Source organism: Rhizophagus irregularis, chromosome 27, assembly GCF_026210795.1.
Source record: "Rhizophagus irregularis chromosome 27, complete sequence".
NCBI lineage: Eukaryota > Fungi > Glomeromycota > Glomeromycetes > Glomerales > Glomeraceae > Rhizophagus > Rhizophagus irregularis.
This window is the reverse complement of record NC_089455.1, coordinates 691,285-711,371: the sequence shown is the minus strand read 5'-3', so window position 1 is coordinate 711,371 and position 20,087 is coordinate 691,285. Positions and strand designations below refer to the sequence as shown.

The 20,087-nt window shown below is 28.5% G+C and overlaps 5 protein-coding genes across 5 annotated transcripts; all 5 read left to right on the top strand.

Annotated features, from left to right (window-relative positions):
• Nucleotides 1-4,201: 4,201 nt before the first annotated feature.
• On the top strand, nucleotides 4,202-4,516 carry OCT59_018066 (uncharacterized protein; the record flags this gene model as incomplete). The annotated part of the gene is made up of 1 exon (XM_066148514.1): nucleotides 4,202-4,516. One exon carries the CDS (start codon nucleotides 4,202-4,204, stop codon nucleotides 4,514-4,516), a length of 315 nt encoding a protein of 104 aa, XP_066004436.1.
• A 122-nt stretch (nucleotides 4,517-4,638) lies between these two features.
• OCT59_018065 (uncharacterized protein) lies at nucleotides 4,639-9,255 on the top strand (the record flags this gene model as incomplete). The annotated part of the gene is made up of 12 exons (XM_066148513.1): nucleotides 4,639-5,012; nucleotides 5,079-5,746; nucleotides 5,817-5,914; nucleotides 5,979-6,398; nucleotides 6,475-7,221; nucleotides 7,284-7,371; nucleotides 7,489-7,695; nucleotides 7,757-7,823; nucleotides 7,892-8,190; nucleotides 8,679-8,741; nucleotides 8,838-9,014; nucleotides 9,092-9,255. The coding sequence occupies 12 exons, from the start codon at nucleotides 4,639-4,641 to the stop codon at nucleotides 9,253-9,255; spliced, it is 3,372 nt and encodes a 1,123-aa protein (XP_066004435.1).
• Nucleotides 9,256-10,471: 1,216 nt separating this feature from the next.
• OCT59_018064 (uncharacterized protein) lies at nucleotides 10,472-10,891 on the top strand (the record flags this gene model as incomplete). Its single annotated transcript, XM_066148512.1, has 1 exon — nucleotides 10,472-10,891. The coding sequence occupies one exon, from the start codon at nucleotides 10,472-10,474 to the stop codon at nucleotides 10,889-10,891; it is 420 nt and encodes a 139-aa protein (XP_066004434.1).
• Nucleotides 10,892-11,745: 854 nt separating this feature from the next.
• Nucleotides 11,746-13,485, top strand: OCT59_018063 (uncharacterized protein; the record flags this gene model as incomplete). The annotated part of the gene is made up of 3 exons (XM_066148511.1): nucleotides 11,746-12,312; nucleotides 12,877-13,249; nucleotides 13,319-13,485. 3 exons carry the CDS (start codon nucleotides 11,746-11,748, stop codon nucleotides 13,483-13,485), a joined length of 1,107 nt encoding a protein of 368 aa, XP_066004433.1.
• Nucleotides 13,486-13,956: 471 nt separating this feature from the next.
• OCT59_018062 (uncharacterized protein) lies at nucleotides 13,957-14,423 on the top strand (the record flags this gene model as incomplete). The annotated part of the gene is made up of 2 exons (XM_066148509.1): nucleotides 13,957-14,051; nucleotides 14,135-14,423. 2 exons carry the CDS (start codon nucleotides 13,957-13,959, stop codon nucleotides 14,421-14,423), a joined length of 384 nt encoding a protein of 127 aa, XP_066004432.1.
• Between the last annotated feature and the right edge of the window lie 5,664 nt (nucleotides 14,424-20,087).

Genomic DNA, 20,087 nt, shown 5'->3' with positions numbered 1-20,087 from the left:
GACTGCGTATGAAAATTTCATACGCAGTCGAAAATGAATTAGGTGGTCCATTATTTTTGCAAATAGCTGTAAGTGGTCCGTTATTTCGCAAATAGCTGTAATCTGTATCAATCGGACATATGCCTGATTGGTACCCGATTGACAATAATTCGACCTGCTGATAGCCGATTGATGACTGATGGTCAAACAATATCCAATCGGCAACCAATCGGTCAACTTCCAATATAGATGACAGATGGCTGATTGTTTACCGATTGTTAAACTGGCACCAATCAGTCACCAATCGGCACCAATCGGTCATACAACTGATGTGTAGCCGATTGAAATAAATGCCTGATTGATGACTGGTTGGTATCTGAATGAATGAATCAGTAACAGATCAGCTACCAATCAGGTACCAATCAGTTATATGACCGATTGATGACCAGTATATTATATTTCGACCTGTGCTAAAGCCTATATAAATTAATATTTACCTAATAATAATTGATTAGTTTCTTCAATATTTATTTCTTTCCTTTTTCTTGGTAAGGTCCTTTGATTTTTTTTCGATCCTATTATACATATTTCGGTTATTATTCTTACATATAAGCAAAACTTTTACGGAAGAGTTACATATATACCTGTTTCGATTTCTATTTCTTTATTATTACGTTTAGTCATAATATCGTAATAAGAGAACAAGAGAAAATGAGAGAACGAGAAAAAAAGTGAAGTAAACTTCTCGTAAGATTGTCATGATATAAATGAGATCTCTTTGATCAAAAGAGCGAGATTGTCAATATAACCCCTTGATCAAATATGGGATATAAAACGAGGTTATCACGATATAAATGAGATCTTGGTTACTGTAATTTTAATTATAGAACGTAATTGGAAAGTATGCAGGATCTCAATATCGTTGTGTACTGTATAAATTGAGGGAATGCGGGATCAGTTGAAAATGTTGAAAGATGGAAAAAAACTATGATTTTTAGAGGATCGGAAATTAAATTTAATTTATATAAATAAATTATTACAATATCGAATTTCATTCAGTGACATTTTTTTTTATATGGAAGATTACCTCAAATCGATTTTACGGTTCCAAATTTTATTATATTTTCAGGCTATACGTGGAATGAGAAGAAAAATAATGGAAAGGGGTGAGAAGAAAAATGATCGGTAGAAGAAAAAGGAGTGAGAAGAAATTAATGGAATATTACGTTTTGAATTTCCATTTTTATGTGTGATACGATGACATGCAAGAAAAATTAAATTTTTAAATAATTATACTCTTGACGATAAAATATAAAATATGATCGGAAAAAAACCAATCAATAAAAAAGATCGATTATTTTTAAACTGAACCATGTGATGATCCTATCTAACTAAGCCATATCTAAGCCTTATTTAGTGTAAGCCCCTGGATTGATTACATAAAAGAATTTTTTAAATAGATAGATGGGATCTACAGTAGTCAACTTACAACGATATTTGAAAAATACTGATATATTGATATTTTATACTGTAGGAAAGAGTTTTAATACATATTGGTGTAATCAAATATCGGTACTATATAAAGTATCAACTATACAAATAATGCAAGTCATGTGCAACTAATCATTTGTCTAATTGTTTGGTAATATTCTAAAATGGAGTAAATTAAGATCGAATTAAGTTCCTTACGGTGTAGATTAAGGTTAGCTTAAAATTCAGTATAATTGTAATATATCATCGCAGTGTAATATGAAATATAATCAAGGAAGGACATGCGTGATTTAAAATATTACATTTTCTTTTACCTTAAATATAATTTGCAGATTACTTTCATCTTCTTTATTGCTTTTTTTAATGTATAATTATAAATAACATTTTTAACTCACTTTTTATTAAGGCCAAGTAAATAAATTTATTCGTTTCTCATGACCGGACGGGTCATGTAAATGTTACGAAAAAATAAAAAAATTTATTTTATTTGGTCATGTGATTTTGGTTTTGACCAATCATAATCATAAAAAAATAATTTTTTTTTCCATCCAGTGACCCGGGCAAAAAATTTATTAAATCAACCAATCATCATCTGTGAACCTCAGGCTAAATTTTTTTGAAAATAAATTTTTTTTCCAGGCGGCCGGGTCAAATTTAGCAATTTTTTTTCATGAGAAACGAATAATTTTATTTCTTTGGCCTAATAGAATTTGTTTATTTATTTTTATTTATATATATTAATTAACGCTGTGATGCAGTATTACTGTAACTATATTTTTAAAATAAATTAATAAATCAAAAAATTATGTGTGTATTCAATGTTAAATAAATTAATTAAAGATGATTGCATTAGAACTAAAAAAATTTAGACAAGATCATAAAAATAAACTCAAAGAAATCAAAAAAATATGGGTGTATTCAATGTTAAATAAATTAATTAAAGATGATTGCATTAACTAGACAAGATTGTAAAAATAAACTCAAAGAAATCAAAAAAAAATTATGTGTGTATTCAATGTTAAATAAATTAATTAAGGATGATTGCATTAGAACTAAAAAATTTAGACAAGATCGTAAAAATAAACTCAAAGAAATCAAAAAAAAATTATGTGTGTATTCAATGAGGGCCCCTGAATACGAACGTTTGTTATATAGTGAACTTTGTCTGAGAAAGTGTCAAAGTGTACAGCAAAATTTTGCTCAAATGTACGACATCAGCAAAAATTTTTTTATATTGTACAATGAATGTTTAATATTTGCTCCAAATTTAGCCAAAATGTACATTCAAAGCAATTAAATAAAATTGCAAAATGTACGACTATGCTAATTAGATTAAATAAGAAACATTTTTGTTATTTATTAATAAAAGTTTTTTAATAATAAGTCAATTAAAATAAATTTCATTAATTTATTTAATAATATTTATTAGTTTTTTATATATCTTGGGTAAATACTTTTTTAAATATATTTATATAACATTGCGAAAAAATGGTGAAAAATAATTCATTAAATATTAATAAATTAATAATATAAAATGATTAACCAGTTATCGTAACTTCGCAACTATTAATTTTTATATTAATGTGCAATTATTTTAAGTTTTGTCTTAATATAAATCTTATAACTAATAATAAAAATTATCAATTTGGTTAAAAGTGTACACCAAAACTTTCTATATTATAAATTAGGTGTACAACAAAGTCTTTTTACCACTAATTGAGTGTACGACAAATTTTTTTTATTGTTGACTATTAAGTGTACGACAAAAGTCACTTCACATGAGCACTCAAAAAGGAAATTTATACCACAGTACGATATAACTTTCCAAAAAATTTTAAAAGTGTACGACAGGGTTCTTAATAGTATATTCAGGGGCCCTATTCAATGTTAAATAAATTAATTAAGGATTGCATTAGAACTAAAAAATTTAGACAAGATCGTAAAAATAAACTCAAAGAAATCATAATAAATTTATTATAAATATAGAGCCTTTTCTTGACATTTTCCCCATCAAACTAATAATATTTAATAATGGCAGCATTAAACTTAAACGCAAATCTTCCAGTATACATTCAATGGCCCGATGATGCTGCTTTGACCTTAATTTAGCGTCGTCGGGCCTATCAGCCCTTATTCACCACAACGAGGTTACATAACCAAAAACAATTATGGCGTGGAATTGCTCGTGATATACGAAACAATCACACATTCAGGCTAACTAGAAAACAATGCAGAGTCAAGTGGAATGCACTAAAGGCGGGGTACGTGAATCTAGAAAGGCTAATCAATAGAAATCCTGATGATTACCCTACTCGTACCCCATCTTTGCATGACGAGAGGTTCCACCAAGAACTCTCAGACGAGTTCTGGAGAGTTGAGCGTAAGTATTTATTATTTAACTGATTTTTTCATTAATTCATTGCATTTATATTAATAATTGCTTTGTTTTAAGCATTAGTCCGGTCCTCCTGGAGAAATAGGGTGGATTGTAGGACATATGAGTATAGAGAGCGCAGGCGCTCTAGGCCAGTGTTGTCAGCGGACGCTGTCCGCAGCATTTTGCTTGGACAACAATGTCTGTGTCCTGTGTCCATTGTCCAAGTCCCAAAAATGTCCCGATCAGCGCATTGTCATACGGACATGTCCGGGTATTTTTTAAATTGTCCGGGACAATTTTTATATGTTCGGGACATTGTGTAATATAAGCCACAAAAAATTTTTCATTATCGCCATGCCACCGCTTCCACCTATATTAACTCAATATATTGTTAAAACTGATGTTAAAGTTAACAAAAGCAATCTCAAAACTTTTTGTAAACCATGTATTGACAAGTTGGGAGAAGAAGAAGGGCATAAAGTGTGGTTTCCAAATAAAAAAAATCGGATAATACAGCATTTTAAGAAATGCCCTAATTTTTTTGCCAGAACAAATGAAGAAAAGCGAGAGAATATCTTTGCCTGTTTACAACCTAACAATAATACTCAAAACTCAGTAATTCCTCAAAAGCGACCATATAAATATTTAAAATTTGTTATTTGCAATTAAGTGACAGATCGGAACTCGATAGGATAAAATGATCGACAATCTATAATTAATTTTACGGGTTTCGTTATTAATAAAAAAACTTTTTTTGGAATTTCGGTTTCTTTGTTATAAAAACTTTTACAATGAGCAAAAAAAAGCAGTACATAGTAACTCTTTTAGCTAAAGGAATTATTTCAGAAGACTTGCATTATGGAATATATGCACGAAATTGGTGGAAACCGTGCAAATTTAACGAAAACTGCATAAATCCAATACCTTATCGACTATTTATATGTGTTAATTGTTGTCTTAACGGTAAGAACTTTGCAATAACAGTTCTTAATGATGAGCAAACACATAACCCATGTTTTCGTTGTATTTGTGATGGTAAAGATTCCAGAACTCAACTAACAGCTACTGCAGCTATTAATAACACGTATAGCCAAATTTTTAGTAATAAAACAAAGTATTCAGGATTAGCTGTAATGGGATTTGATAATGAAGCAATTGTTCATGAGTTAGTAGCTGATATTTCATTTATTCCAATATTTATTCGCTTAGATTAGATATTAATTGTAGTTAGTAAAATTGGTGTTTCATCTCGTGAAGGATGTTATGGTGCTGGTCCTGGATATCTTTCTACACTTATAACAAAATATGCAGACAAACGTTCACTTTTTGTACAATCTATAGAAGATGAATGCAGTTTAAATATTTATAACGAAGGTATAAAATTATATCATAATAAGGATACTACACCTAATAAAATTTGGGAAACTATCGGTATTCTTAAAAAATATGATGGTGCGACTTTATTTGGAATTACTGATTATAACATTCAACAAATATTGACAGAATTGAATAAATTAGAAAAGAGTAAAAATTTAATTACTTGTACGAGTGATAATTGGAAAAACATTGATATATTGAATCTTATATTCGAACAAAATATAAAAAAACGTAAAATTGCCAACACATTTTCAAGTTGGTCAAAATTATTCACAAACTGGTACGATCAAACTAATACAATAATTCAATTTCCTACAATTTTATATCAGATTTATCCAAAAAATTATCAATTTCAAGAAAAAGAATTAGGTGCATGGCGAGCAATGTTTTGCGCTTCTGGTTGTACAAATATTACACCATTTATGAAAAAACGGCATTTGATTGAATTTTGGACAAAAGCACCAGATCCTTCATCTGATAGGGAAAATCTAGCAAAACTCTTTGAATCAGGGAATGTTATTAGTAATAGAAAATAAATCTTTTTCTCAACCTGATAATGAAAGTGAAACATTTTGGAAAAGTTTACAAAAAGCTTTAGAAACAAATAAAAGAGGAATTGATGGAAATGTTAGGATTCTTTCAATAATTGCCGAAAATTTTACATACAAAAAACTCAAAGAAAAGTTTAAGGTAAAGATAAAATTCATATTGAATTCATTATAAAATAAATCTTAAAAAATCTAAATTATTACAGATAGGAAGTGATATAATTAATTCTGCACGAAAACATGCAAGACTTAATGGACCAGGTGCACCAAGCCTAATAAAGCCAAAAAGAATTGTTAAACAGATGTCTAAAATTAAAGAAAGACAATTTCTAATTTTTTTTCAGGATCGAAGTGTAGTTGCACAAAGTTCCTACCAGGTGGATAAAAATAGATCTCCAATATTATATATGCGTGATCAAAAAATCAAATTGTGGAAAAAATTTGAAGAAACCTTTCCTAACGGTATGAAAAAGACATCATTTATGGGCCGATTAGCAAACTGTAGTAACATTAAATATCGGGATGATATGGGTGGACTTTGTCTTACTTGTAATGAATATGGCTATACTCCATTTGAATCTTTAACAGCTATTGCACACAATACATTTTTGCAAAAGGAGCAATTAGTAAGTGGAATCTATTTTGATAAATAAATTATTTAGTTTGATTATATTATAATTTACCTTTTCTAAATATCTTTAGGATAATGTATTGCGAAAAATTGATGATTTAAAGCGTCATCTGCGTCGTGATTATGAAAGAGAATTAGTGGTTAATGCTGATGGTACAACAATACATAATCCCTGTATTTCCCATTGTTTGCCATATGCTTTTGCAAAGTGTTCTGAAAAACATACTTCACAGTGCTCAGAATGTGATAAATTTTTTGAATTTTTTGAATTTATGCACCTACATATAATGGAGGATCAAGTTGCTTCTTTAGACGAAATAAAGGAACACTTGCAATATTTTTTAGCCCATACAACACGAAAGATATACTTGAATGCTCAATTTAAAGCTACGTTGGCCAGTCTTGATGAGAATGGTGCATTATTTATTGTTGATTATAAGATGAGAATTTTGCCAAGATCTGCTCGGGAAACTAAAGCAGAATTTTTTGGAAAACGTGGATGGACTCTTCATACAATTCTGGTTTTTACAAAAAAAAAAGATTGCAAAGAGTTAGATGTAAGGGCCTACGATCACTGGTCAACTGATACCAAACAGGATGCTTGGTTTACAGCCTCCTCATTTGAAGCTGTTTTTGAAACAATAAAACATAAACCAAAGTGGATTAGAGTAATTTCAGATAATGGGGCACATTACCATTCATCAGAACTTATGGCTATAGTTTCACATTGGAATGAGTGGTATCAAATTGAGGTTCGTGATTGGCAATTTCTTGAACCAGGCGAAGCTAAAACAACTATTGATTCACATCATGCTGCAGTAAGTATTATTGTTATAGTCATTGCAATAAATTTCATATTAAAATTACCTTTTCTTTTTAGATTTCCCATTCAATCAAACGATATATTCGGATTGGATATGATATTCGTGATGGAGAGGATATAGTGGAAGCAGCTAAACATTTAGCTGGTACATCACTGGCAAATTTAGAACCAAATTGAAGTCAATTTGAACCTGAAGATGAAAAAATATATAATATTAGCAAAAAAGAACAAAATTCAAAGCCCAATATCAAAACTATAAAAGGTATTTCAAATTTGTTTTACTGGAAATGGCCAATTTCTGGCGAAATGACAGGTTATGTATGTGCCCGATCACTTCCACATTTTGGTCTATGGAATAATTTTTCTCCTGCTGCAATTGCCAAACTATGCACCAAACCAATTATTCGTCCCCATCCAAAAATTTCTGAACAAACTGAACCTGAATTAACTTGGACAATTCCTCTGTTAGGTGATTGATTGAAATAAAATTTTTTCATCATAACATTTGACTAATAATTTTTTATATATAGATACACCTAGCATACCAGAATTCATGGATAATAATAATAATGGTGATGGTGAATTAGAAGATGTAAGGTAAATAGATGTGAAACTTAAACAAACATAATTCAAATTATAAACCTACATGATTTGTATTGAATTAGTTCTGTTGACATAAATTTTCAATTTCCTATGGGATGGGCGCTAAAAAGCAATCAAAAAGTAGGGGGAAAAGGAAAAGGAAAAAGAATGACAAAGCAGGTAAAGGAGTTGTTGAAAAGTTTTTTTTTGAATGGAAATCTTAATCAAAAGGATAAGATGTCAGCAAAGGATATGTATAATGAACTGCTGACATTTGTTGAATCTGGTGAATTGAAAGCTGAAGACGTCCCCAAGATAACAACAATACAAAATTGGATCTCAGCTTATGCACGAACGTTCAGAACAAGCTACAGAAAATATGGTAAATAACGCACTATAATATAATAAATAAACTGGTAGAAAGTAAATGTTTATGATTAAACACCGCTCAGTATGTTTTAAAAAAAAATAAAATAAAGGACGATGCCTAAATAAACTATATATAGGGTTAAACCCAAAAAAAAAATCTAAAACTAACCGATTTTGGTTAAAATTGCTCAAAAATAATTTATTTAAAGCTTGAAATAGCCGAAAATATATGGTCGGAATCTTATGTTTTTCTATAGTAAAATCAAAGACGTGGAACTCTGGCGACTTCAAACTCTTCAAGTGGCTTAGTTAGGATCGACATTATTAATTACTGTATTTAAAATTTGCATATTATATCACATGATGAGACGACGATCCGGTAAAATAGGAGTTTTAGCCATTTTCGGTAAAGATTTGCGTAAATCGTAATTAATAAATTTCACCTATTGAGTCGTGATCGGTCCCTTAAAATAAAATATTTATATTTATTTTTTTTTTTAGTTTCAAATTCTATATCCTCTCAAGCCTCTTTGGCATCAAGTTCATCTAGCAAAGTAGTTAAACGTTCATTATATTATGGGCCTATGGATAACTTTATTGTCCGATTCTTGTCTAAGGAAGATGTACAAAAATTCCATATGTTACTGCTCTGACTTACAGTCTCTTGTGGATGGGCATTATCGTGGGTAAATAATCCCGAAGCAAAGGAATTATTTGATTTTTTGAATCCTTTCATCAAACTACCTGATCGTCGTGTTCTTGGAGGTGATATTTTAAAACAAGTTGTATCAGAAGCAGATAAAGTTATGGAAACTACGCTTAAAGAAGATCCAGTTGGTATAACAATGACTTTTGATGGATGACTAACGTAAAAAATGAGCAATTATTAAGAACAGTTTTAATATCTTCCGAAGGAAGACCCTATGTTTGGAAAGCAGTAGATATTAGTGCCGAACGTGAAAATTTCACTGCAGTAATAAATAAAACTGAAGCAATGCTTACCGAATTTAAAAAAAAAGGAATCACTGTTTGTGCTATAGTTACAGATAGTGCATCAGTATACGCAGCAGCTCGGTAAGGACAGTTAGTATTTATTGCGTGATTATCATAAAAATAAATAATATTTAATTTATTAATATTTTAAACACTTGATTTTTATACAGGCGCCGGATGAGAATTTTAAAGAGATCAATAATATTTTTACCATGTTTTGCTCATCAGATTAATCTTTGCGTGGGTGAAATATTCAAGGAGTCTACAGAATTTAAGACTACAATTGACCGTGCTATTCGTCTTGCTACTTATTTTAAAAATTCAAATCATAAATTCTTCATTGCACATTTAAAGGAACAGCAATATGAAACATATAAAAAATATATTGCAATAGCTGTTCCAGGGGAAACACGCTGGAATAGTGTTTATTATATGTGTATTAGCCTTTTAAAAACACAACAAGCGTTACAAGTACGTAAATTTAATTATAAATATATATTCAGTTAATTAATATTAATTTTATTTTTAGATACTAGCTATTAATTACAAACCACCAATTGTTGAAACGCATCGGCAAGGAGGAGCACTAACTTTACCACGTGAAATCTTTGAAATAATTGATTCATCCACATTCTGGGATCAACTTATACTTATTAACGAAATTCTTGAACCATACTGCAAAATACTTAATGTACTACAATGCGACAAGGCACGTTTATTTCAAGTAGTACATAGCATGAACTATTTAATACAATTTTGGTTAGAATATCCAGATGATATACTTGCTACACAGATGATTAATAGACTAGAAAAACGCTGGAAAGATTGGGAACAGCTCATCCTTTTATTATCTTACCTGCTGCATCCTGAATACTGAATGAATCAGTTTAACAATTCAATTCCTAATGTTAATTATTCGGAATTTGGAAAGTGGTTGATGTACTATTATCATGCATGGTTCGGAAAAGAGCCAAAGTGTATACTTCGCGAGTTTGATGATTTTTGGCTGGCCAAATATCCATTTGATCTTGAATCCTATAAACAATTTGATAATGATATTTTTCGTTATTGGTGTTATGTAAGTGTTTCTACCAATGAATTGGGCCTTGTAGCTTGTAGAATTTTCGGTATATGTGTAAATGCAGCTTCTGTTGAAAGGCTCTGGAGTTGCATGGGATTTTTACAAACAAAGCGGCGTAATAGATTAATGGTATAATATATATATTTATATTTTATTTAATTATTGAATTGTGCGCGTTTTTAACACTCTAATCTTTATATAGTCATCTAAAGCTCTTCAGATGAGTAAGTTAAGAGCTGATATTACATATAGTCATCGTCTTCATAACAACCTAACATCTATTGAACCTACATTAGATATTGATGATACAAATAAAACTGATGTTAATCAAAATCCTAGCAGCTTAGAAAATTCCAAAGATAATGATCCAGTTGGTATTTTAGAAGATAGTTCTGAACCAATAGGAGAAGATTCAGATGAAGAAACTACCAAACTCCCATTAGAGAATGATTTTGGCGAATATCTTCAAGGTTGGGCAGAGATGTTAGAGGAGGAGGAAAATGTTGGATTTGATGAGGAATCTAGTGAAGAAAATGACATATCATTAGATGATGTTACTCATCCTGCCAATGATACGAATGCTAAATGGCCATTAGCAATTCTCTTTAATAATGATATAAGTATAGGCTTACCGTTCTAATTGAATTTTTTACTTTTGAATTGTTTGATTTTTGAATGTTAAATAATTTACAGCATCTCCGAAGTTGTATCATGCAAAATAATAAACATAAATATGATCATTTTTCACTTTTAAACGTAATTTCATAAAAAAATTAAAATGAACACGTGACCTATATAATGTCCGCAATTGTCCGGGACATAAAAAGTGTAGGACACGGATACGAACAGTCCCGTCCCGTCCCGTCCCATATCCCTGTCTGTGTCCCATGACAACACTGCTTTAGGCGCTCTCGCTCCCGATCCCCTTACCACCACTGAGAGCGCGGACGCTCTCGTTCTCGATCTCCCTACTACCGAGAGCGCGGGCGCTCTTATTCTCGATCTCATCGTCACCGACGTCATTAATATTTTTATTTCATTTTATTTTTTATTTTATTTTATTATTATGTTTTATTTTATTTTATTATTATGTTTTATTTTATTTTATTATTATGTTTTATTTTATTTTATTATTATGTTTTATTTTATTTTATTATTATGTTTTATTTTATTTTATTATTATGTTATATTTTATTTTATTATTATGTTTTATTTTATTTTATTATATACTTATTATTTTATTCAATAAATGACATTATTCGATAATATTATTTGTCATACCAATTGTCATTAACCATATACAGTATAATTGACCCTAAATTTTGTGTATCCATTAATAGCCAAATCGGCATTAATTTAACCGAAGTGATTACTTAATTGGCAATTGCATTTTTTTTTTTTTTTTGCCGACACGCTTAATAAATTTAAAGTTCTAATTGAATTAATAAAATTTTAGTTAAATTTAAATTAATTTAAATTGTAATTGTTATAAAGATGAGGAGACGATATAGTCATGCCAAACTAATAAAACCAATTCGAATTCGAAATCAGTTTTCTTACAGCAATCTTGGTAAGACAACTACTTCCGGTGAGAGACGTTCACCTGTACGTTCACCTGATAATGATAACGATAACATGGACTTTCAGTATAATCACGAAGATAATGATTTAAGTTTTCAGGACATTAATGATGATGATAATGAATATGGATTAATTGGTCCTCAGTATTACAATGATGAGATGGAAGATGATGATCAATCATTTGATAATGAAGAGGAAGAAAAAACTGACAATGAATACAATAGTAAAGAGGAAGAGAAAAATGACAATGAATACAATAGGGATGAGGAGGAAGATGATGATAATGGAGACAATAATGAAGAGGAGGAAGAGGAAGGTAATAATGAAGAGGAAGAGGAACGTAACAATGACGAAGAGGAACATAATGACAACGAAGAGGAAGAAATACATCAAATTGTTGAAGCTTTGGATAAAGACAAGATACCGTCCTGTAATGGTGAATTTGCACCGTACTTTGATAATTATACAACTACGGCTAAGGTTGCTTGCCGAAACTTAGGGGTTTAGGCAAGATGGCGTTTCGCCGAAAAGCGAAATTCTGCCAAAACTATATTAAAGTTATATTAAAAAACTGGCGAAACTTTGGAGAAAGACGAAACTGCCGAAACTTATTATAAATGCTGAAACTGCCGAAACTCTGCCGAAACTATAATAAATCTATAGTAAAATTTTGACGAAACTAATCGTAGGATTTTGAAGAGGTTTAGACAAGCAACCTTAACTACGGCACTATTTTGTTGGCTTCAGAATAGTGTTTGAAATCGAATATATTCGAATATACTCGAGTATTCATTTAAATTTATAAAGTGTATTCGAATAATATTCGAATAAGTTAAATTTCCTTTTATAGTAATGATTTACATAATTTTTAGCTTGAATTATGATTTTAACTCAGTTAAATTTAAGGATTTAATGCCCAATTAGAATTTTAACTATACTATATATGGCTAAATGAATACTCGAATAACCACTATGCTTATTCGAATACTCGAATATACTCGAGTTATTCGAATAACTGTTACATGATTCCAAACACTACTTCAGAAGCATAATGTTTCTACAAAAGCATATGAAGACCTTGTTGATATCATTCACAATCCTCAATTCGAACCTACTCATGTAGTAAAAAATATCCGTAGATTCCAATTATGGAGAAAACGTCTTCCTCTCCTACCAATAATAACAAAGCCTATTCAAATTTTACTAAAAAAAACTCTGTCAACTTCACGAGATTCGAAGCTTTCATATCAACTCTCAATTAGTGATATTATATGGCGTGTTCTCAACAATCTAATGCTGATGAAACATATGTATTTCGGACCCAGTATTAATTCTGAAACAAAGTCAGAATATTGGCATGGAACTTTATGGGGAGAATCACCACTTTTTGGACAACATGAAATAATAATATCAGAAGGTAATAGGACAATATACTTTGGTATAATTATGATTTGTTAACATTAAAATGTTTATTTTAATAAAATAGTAATATATCAATCTGGTGATTTTGTCTACTATCATGATAATGGTCTTAAAAAACTTGGAAGGTTGAGAGCAATTTTAAAAGATGAAAATGGAAACTATGAGTTACGAGTTCAACTAATTTTAAATTATGATGATTTACTTGGAAATATAAAAGGGCTATCAAGATGACGTCGTTCTCTAACTGGAGAAGTATGGTTTCAGGATGAACCATTTATAACCATAATTACCTCTCAAATTTTAGAGAAAGTAACTATAATGATGACGTATAAACACCAAATTATTCCAGAAGGTTCATTACGAATTACTGAAATAATTTATAAATGTAATGACCGTTGGCACATTCGTGATGCAAAGCTTTCATACCAACATCCTTCAGATTACATTTCTGTCAGAAATCCACCGTCGTCTATGCCAGTTTATAAGCTGTTTTTAGATCTTTACTATGATGATTTTGATACATTTAGAAATGTATACCATTCCTTAGGTGGCGGCTATATACAGTTTGGTAACATGCCAACGCATCAGAGAAAGCTAATCAAGAACCATTTTGTTTTTGGATTTATTCCTTTTGGTGGAAATTTTAACGAGTTTATGGTACCATTTGTTTCAGAAATAAAAAAATTTGAGAAAGGAAAGATTATGACCGTTCAAGGACAAGATGCATGGATAATTGCTGGGTTGGGCCTTGTTACAGCAGATCTACCTCAAGGTAATGATATGGCAGGAGTACTGAGGTATTTTTCAATTTAATTATTAATCTTAATAATATATTTTCGTAACAACTATTAAAATGATTTAAATTTAAAAATCAATTTAGACATAATGCAAATAAAGGTTGCCGTACTTGTACAACTAAAAAGGAATCATTGAGTACCTATAATCAGGATAGTGTGACAACATTACGTTATCATCATATCACAGATGAAGAAATTTCAAAAATTTCTCAAGAATCTGTAAGTTCAAAAAGAGGACAACTTTGTACAGAATATGGTTTAAGATCATTACCTAGTATTTTGGATAAATTAAAATGTGAGAGACATTTACAGACAGGATATTTATCATGCCACCGCAGGAAAGATTGGGCGGCTACTAAAACTAACCTGTGAATTATTTTCACAAGAAGGAGAGGATGATTTTGTTAAAATTTGGAAAAATTTTGAAATTCCAAAAAAGTGGTCTCATCTACCAAATCCAATTAGTCATTACAATAGCTTTATGATGTCTGATCTTCTTAGACTAGCTATGATTATGCCATTTTTATTAAATAGATTTTTAAAGGAATCAAGCCTCAAAAATAATGAAGCAGCCACTATTTGACAAAGGATTGATGTGGCTCGAATTAGCTTAGTGCTAAAAGCTATTATATTTTGTTGGGTACAAGTTGCAAAGACTATGAAAGCAATTTTTAATGAGGAATTTACGTTAGATAGCTATGAGGAATTACAGCTATGTCTTAAAGAAGAGTTTTTAATTCTTACCAAAGGTATAATTATAAATTTGAAATTCAGAAGCATGGAATAATTCAATAATTAACAATATTTTGTTTTTTTATAAGTTTTTGCAAGTTTTGTTAACTTACCAAATATATATATTAATATGCATCTTTTGATGCATGCTAAAACTTTTGGTACACTTGTCAACTCTCAGGTTGGTATAAAAGAGATGGTTCATCGTATCTTTAAAGGAATGGTACCAAAAACTAATTGCAAAACTATAGACCTGGATTTATTAAAACGTTACAATACTTTATTTGCAATTCAACATTTAGCAGATGGAGGTATAGATCCAAAATTAAATAGATCTTGTACTGGGTTCACAAGTTCAAATTTTAATCAATTATTTTCGAATTGGTATGTTACAGAAGATAAATATTTAATTGAGGAACAAATTCAAAATGATGACATAAAAGGTAAAATAGCAAAATATTATAGTACTTCATATTTATTTTTTCACATATGCTTAATATTTACTAATCTTTTAATTTAGTTACTTCACCAGTAAATTTTATTTCCAATATTTCCTTAAAAAAAAGAATGTCAAAGCAGGAACATGATAAACTTCTCTTGACTTTTCATAATTTTAAAATTGAATTGTTTTTATCTTATGTGGATATGAAGTTTGAGGTGGCACTTATAAATTCTTCAATTAGTTGGTACAAATTAGCATCATATACAATTGAAGAAAAAAATGGTATTCTTTCAAAAGTTCCTTTTACATCTCGGTGATTTTATCGCAATTTATGAAGAAGATCATGAAGAATCTTATGCAATAATCAAAGGTATCTTTCAACATAAGGGTAATAATAACAAATATTATGCATTTATTGTTGTAGATTGGTTTGAAGATACTATGGTTGAACATTCAGTATTAAAATGTCCACTTTACCGTTTTCAAGCAACAGGAGATAAATGGAGACGTATTTTTCCAATTACTGTAATAGATAATGTTCAAAAAGTACACTTTATTCATAATTGTAATTCAGAAAGGTGCCAACTACCAAATCATGATACTACAAATAGAATTTGGATAAAAAATAATTTTTATTTTACAGCCATATAATTATATTAATTATATAAATATAATAAAATAATTATTTAATTTGTATCGTATAAAATTTTGGTTAAAATTAACCAATAAAATCATATGCATGATGTAATAATAAATTAAAATTAACCAATTAAAATCACTTTAATTACATGCATGTGATATCTAAAAATAGCTAAAATTCGCGTTTATTAATGAGATTTTTTTTGTTTATTTTCAAAAATACACTTTTCTCTTGTCTTTTATATTAACACTTTATGGTATTTTGTTCGTCTTTTCTTTTCTCTTTTTAAAGTATACTTTAATTATCTTTTTACAATATTAACAATACTTTGGGATACTTTAGTTTATATATTCAACATAGTAAAACACCCACATACGAAAAGCAAGAATAAAAAAAGAATAAAGAAAAGAAAATGTACCCACCACTCACATATGAAAGAAAAGAATAAAAGAAAGGAAAAATGTACCCACTTAACCACATACAAAAGAGAAAAAAGCCGTTTTTTAAATAAATAGTGGAGCTGTTAAGCAAGGTATGAAAATAGGATATACGCGTATTTTTCATATTTTTTTTACAATATGTTGTGGTTTGAGTATTTTTTTGTTAGACTGTGGTATAAATGTGAATATATTTTTCAACGGCCATGTATCTATTGCTTGTTAAATATATTTGCAATTTCTTTGTTAGACTGTGGTATTACAATATGAAGTGTGAATATATTTTTCAATGGCCATGTATCTATTGCTTGTTAAATATATTTGCAATTTCTTTTGTAATATTTGCTTTAGCCTGGAAGAAAATGTTGTAAAATAGGGGTGGATATTTATGGCATTTTCCGCCTTTCAATTACTTTGTCCGGGGGTAGCCTGACAATTTGTCGTTGTCCGTCAGTCGTAGCAACCAGCATTTTTTTACAATATTATGATTTTAAGAAACAAAACACTCTCAAAAAAATTTAAAGAAAGAACTAACTTAAAAATATTATCATTTTTATTATTCTTTACAAAATCCTGGAATTACCTGCTCTAACTGTTATCCCAAGGTTATGTATTAAATTTTAAATATATTTTACAAAGAATACATTTTATTAATCATGATTGTTTTATATATATATATATATATATATTTTAAAATTGAAAATGACGTATCCATCCACTCACATACGAAAAGAAAAGAATAAAAAAGAGAAGAAAAGAATAAAAAAGAGAAGAAAAGAATAAAAAAGAGAAGAAAAGAATAAAAAAGAGAAGAAAAGAATAAAAAAGAGAAGAAAAGAATAAAAAAGAGAAGAAAAGAATAAAAAAGAGAAGAAAAGAATAAAAAAGAGAAGAAAAGAATAAAAAAAAAGGAAGAAAAGAAACGTACTCCACTCACCCATAATAATCCACTAATAAAAAATTATTATTATTAATGTATAATAAATAATAAACATATATTACAATAAAAATATTTTTGTGATGTTAATTCAGTGTTGATATAATATCATTACGATGTAGTTACGATATTAAATAAATGTAAAACATTTTTTGTAATATTAATTCGATATTAATATGATATTATTATGATGTAGTTACGATATCAAATAAAATTGTAATATTAATTCAATGTTAATACGACATCACTACGATGTGGCTACGATATCAAACAGATGTAAAATATTTTTGCAATATTAATTTGATGTTAATATGATATCACTACGATGTGGTTACAATATCAAATAAAATGTCAAATATTTTGTAATATTAATTCAATGTTAATACGACATCACTACGATGTGGTTACGATATCAAATAGATGTAAATATTTTTGCAATATTAATTTGATGTTAATATGATATCACTACGATGTGGTTACGATATCAAATAAAATGTCAAATATTTTGTAATATTAATTCAATGTTAATACGACATATCTACGATGTGGTTACGATATCAAATAGATGTAAAATATTTTTGCAATATTAATTTGATGTTAATATGATATCACTACGATGTGGTTACGATATCAAATAAAATGTCAAATATTTTGTAATATTAATTCAATGTTAATACGACATCACTACGATGTGGTTACAATATCAAATAGATGTAAAATATTTTTGCAATATTAATTCGATGTTAATATGATATCACTACGATGTGGTTACGATATCAAATAAAATGTCAAATATTTTGTAATATTAATTCAATGTTAATATAATATCACTACGACATGGTTACGATATCAAATAAAATGTCAAATATTTTGTAATATTAATTCAATGTTAATACGACATCACTACGATGTGGTTACGTGATAATATTTACATCGCATAATGATCGCAGCGATATCGCAGAGATATCGAACTAATCAATATCGAATAAATACAGTTACGACTAACTTAACGATGTCGAATCTATTTTTTATCAAAATATCGTAATGATATCGTAATGATATCATTGCGATATCTAATCAATATCGATTGTAAACTCCAAGTTTCAGCAAAGACTAATTAAGAAATTGCTAGAAAAAGATAAATATTGTGGTAATAATATGGGATATACTAATGAAATCACAAATAAAATAGAGTAGGTAATTTTTTGATTTAAAAAACTGATATTTCTTATAAAGATAAAAATGGTTTTAATTAGACTATTAAACTTGTTACTGAAAGTTTAGCTAATTTCAAATTGGTATTAATGATACTTTAAAAGACTTGGAATTAGGTTCTGTAGAAACTCTAGTCATTTGGAAAAATTTGGATATTATTTACTATATTTTGATAGTTCTAAAGTTATTATTCATATGATTAAAAAATAAGAAAAACTGAGTTCTTTACACTAATAAAAAAATAGGCTTGGAGTGGTTTGAGAAACTGATATTTTTTATAAAGATAAAAATAGGTTTAATCAGGCCATTAAACTTGCTACTAAGAGTTTAACTAATGTCAAATTTATTCAAGAAAAAATCTTATCCAAAAATATTTTGATGAGATTTTTCAAAATACTGGTAAATTTTGCTTTGATTTTAAAAGACTTGGAATTGGATGCTGTAAAAACTCAATTATTTAGAAAATTTGGATATAATTCATTATGTTTTGAAGAATTCTGCTGGTTTTGGAATTTGTTACTATAAATTGAAACTCTTTTTTTATAATTCTTTTTAATGAATATAGCACAATTTTGTTTATTTAATTAAATTCTGATTACTAAATAATGAATTATTTAAGTTAATACACTGTATAAATTGAAAAGATAACTGAAATAAAAGAAACATTAGAATAAGGTAAGTTTATTAAATTTTTATGATAACTTTTATTAGAAATAAGCAGTTTTGTAATATTTTTTTTATTCCTTAAAAGATCTTTAAATTTTAAAATTGATTAAACTAATATTCTTTATAATATAAATAATATGGGATTTGTTACAGTTGGTTTAATTTGTAATGTCATAAATTACCAGTATTAGTAATATATAAATGGCAAACTCCACGACTAAAAAAATAAAGAACGAAGCTATATATAATTAATATTTAAAAATTTTATTATCCCTTAAACTGTAAGCAATTGCGGGCAAATTTGCCCGCAATTTTACCAAATTTCAGCTCTCATCTAATTTTATGAAAAATAAAGCAATTTCAATAAAATTTTTTTCCAAGATAGTTTAAATTATATATTGTGCAGCAATTATTATTATTTATTAATTATATATTAGAAAATCGAAAATTACCCATTGGTCAAAAGTTGTATTTTAAGATAATCACAAAATTTTAAAAAACTTTGCACTTAACTTCGACGATTTCATTGATAATTAATTGTAGCTATATAAAAGCTTAATAGAATATGTAGAATTTGGTATGAGAAACGATTTTGTTAATATGATTTTTGATATTTAAAAGTAGGATTTTGACTTTATATAGAACCTTAATGAAAATTTTATTATGCATTTTAATTATATATTCATAACAATTGATTTTTTTTATCTCTATTTTGTTTATTATAATGCAAAATTTTTATAATAAAAATAAAAAGTTATAATAAATATTCAAATAGAGAAAAAATATGGTAAGAAAAGTTTAAATTTTATTATATAAAAATTCCGATACTATTTTTGCGGGTTAATTTCTAATCCAATTTTAATGATCAACTGTATATCTAACTCATACAATTTATGGCCAGAATGTAGATCAATTTGGCTGCAAAATTATGTGACGATCTGGCCAAAATTAAAGAATTTTTTATAGC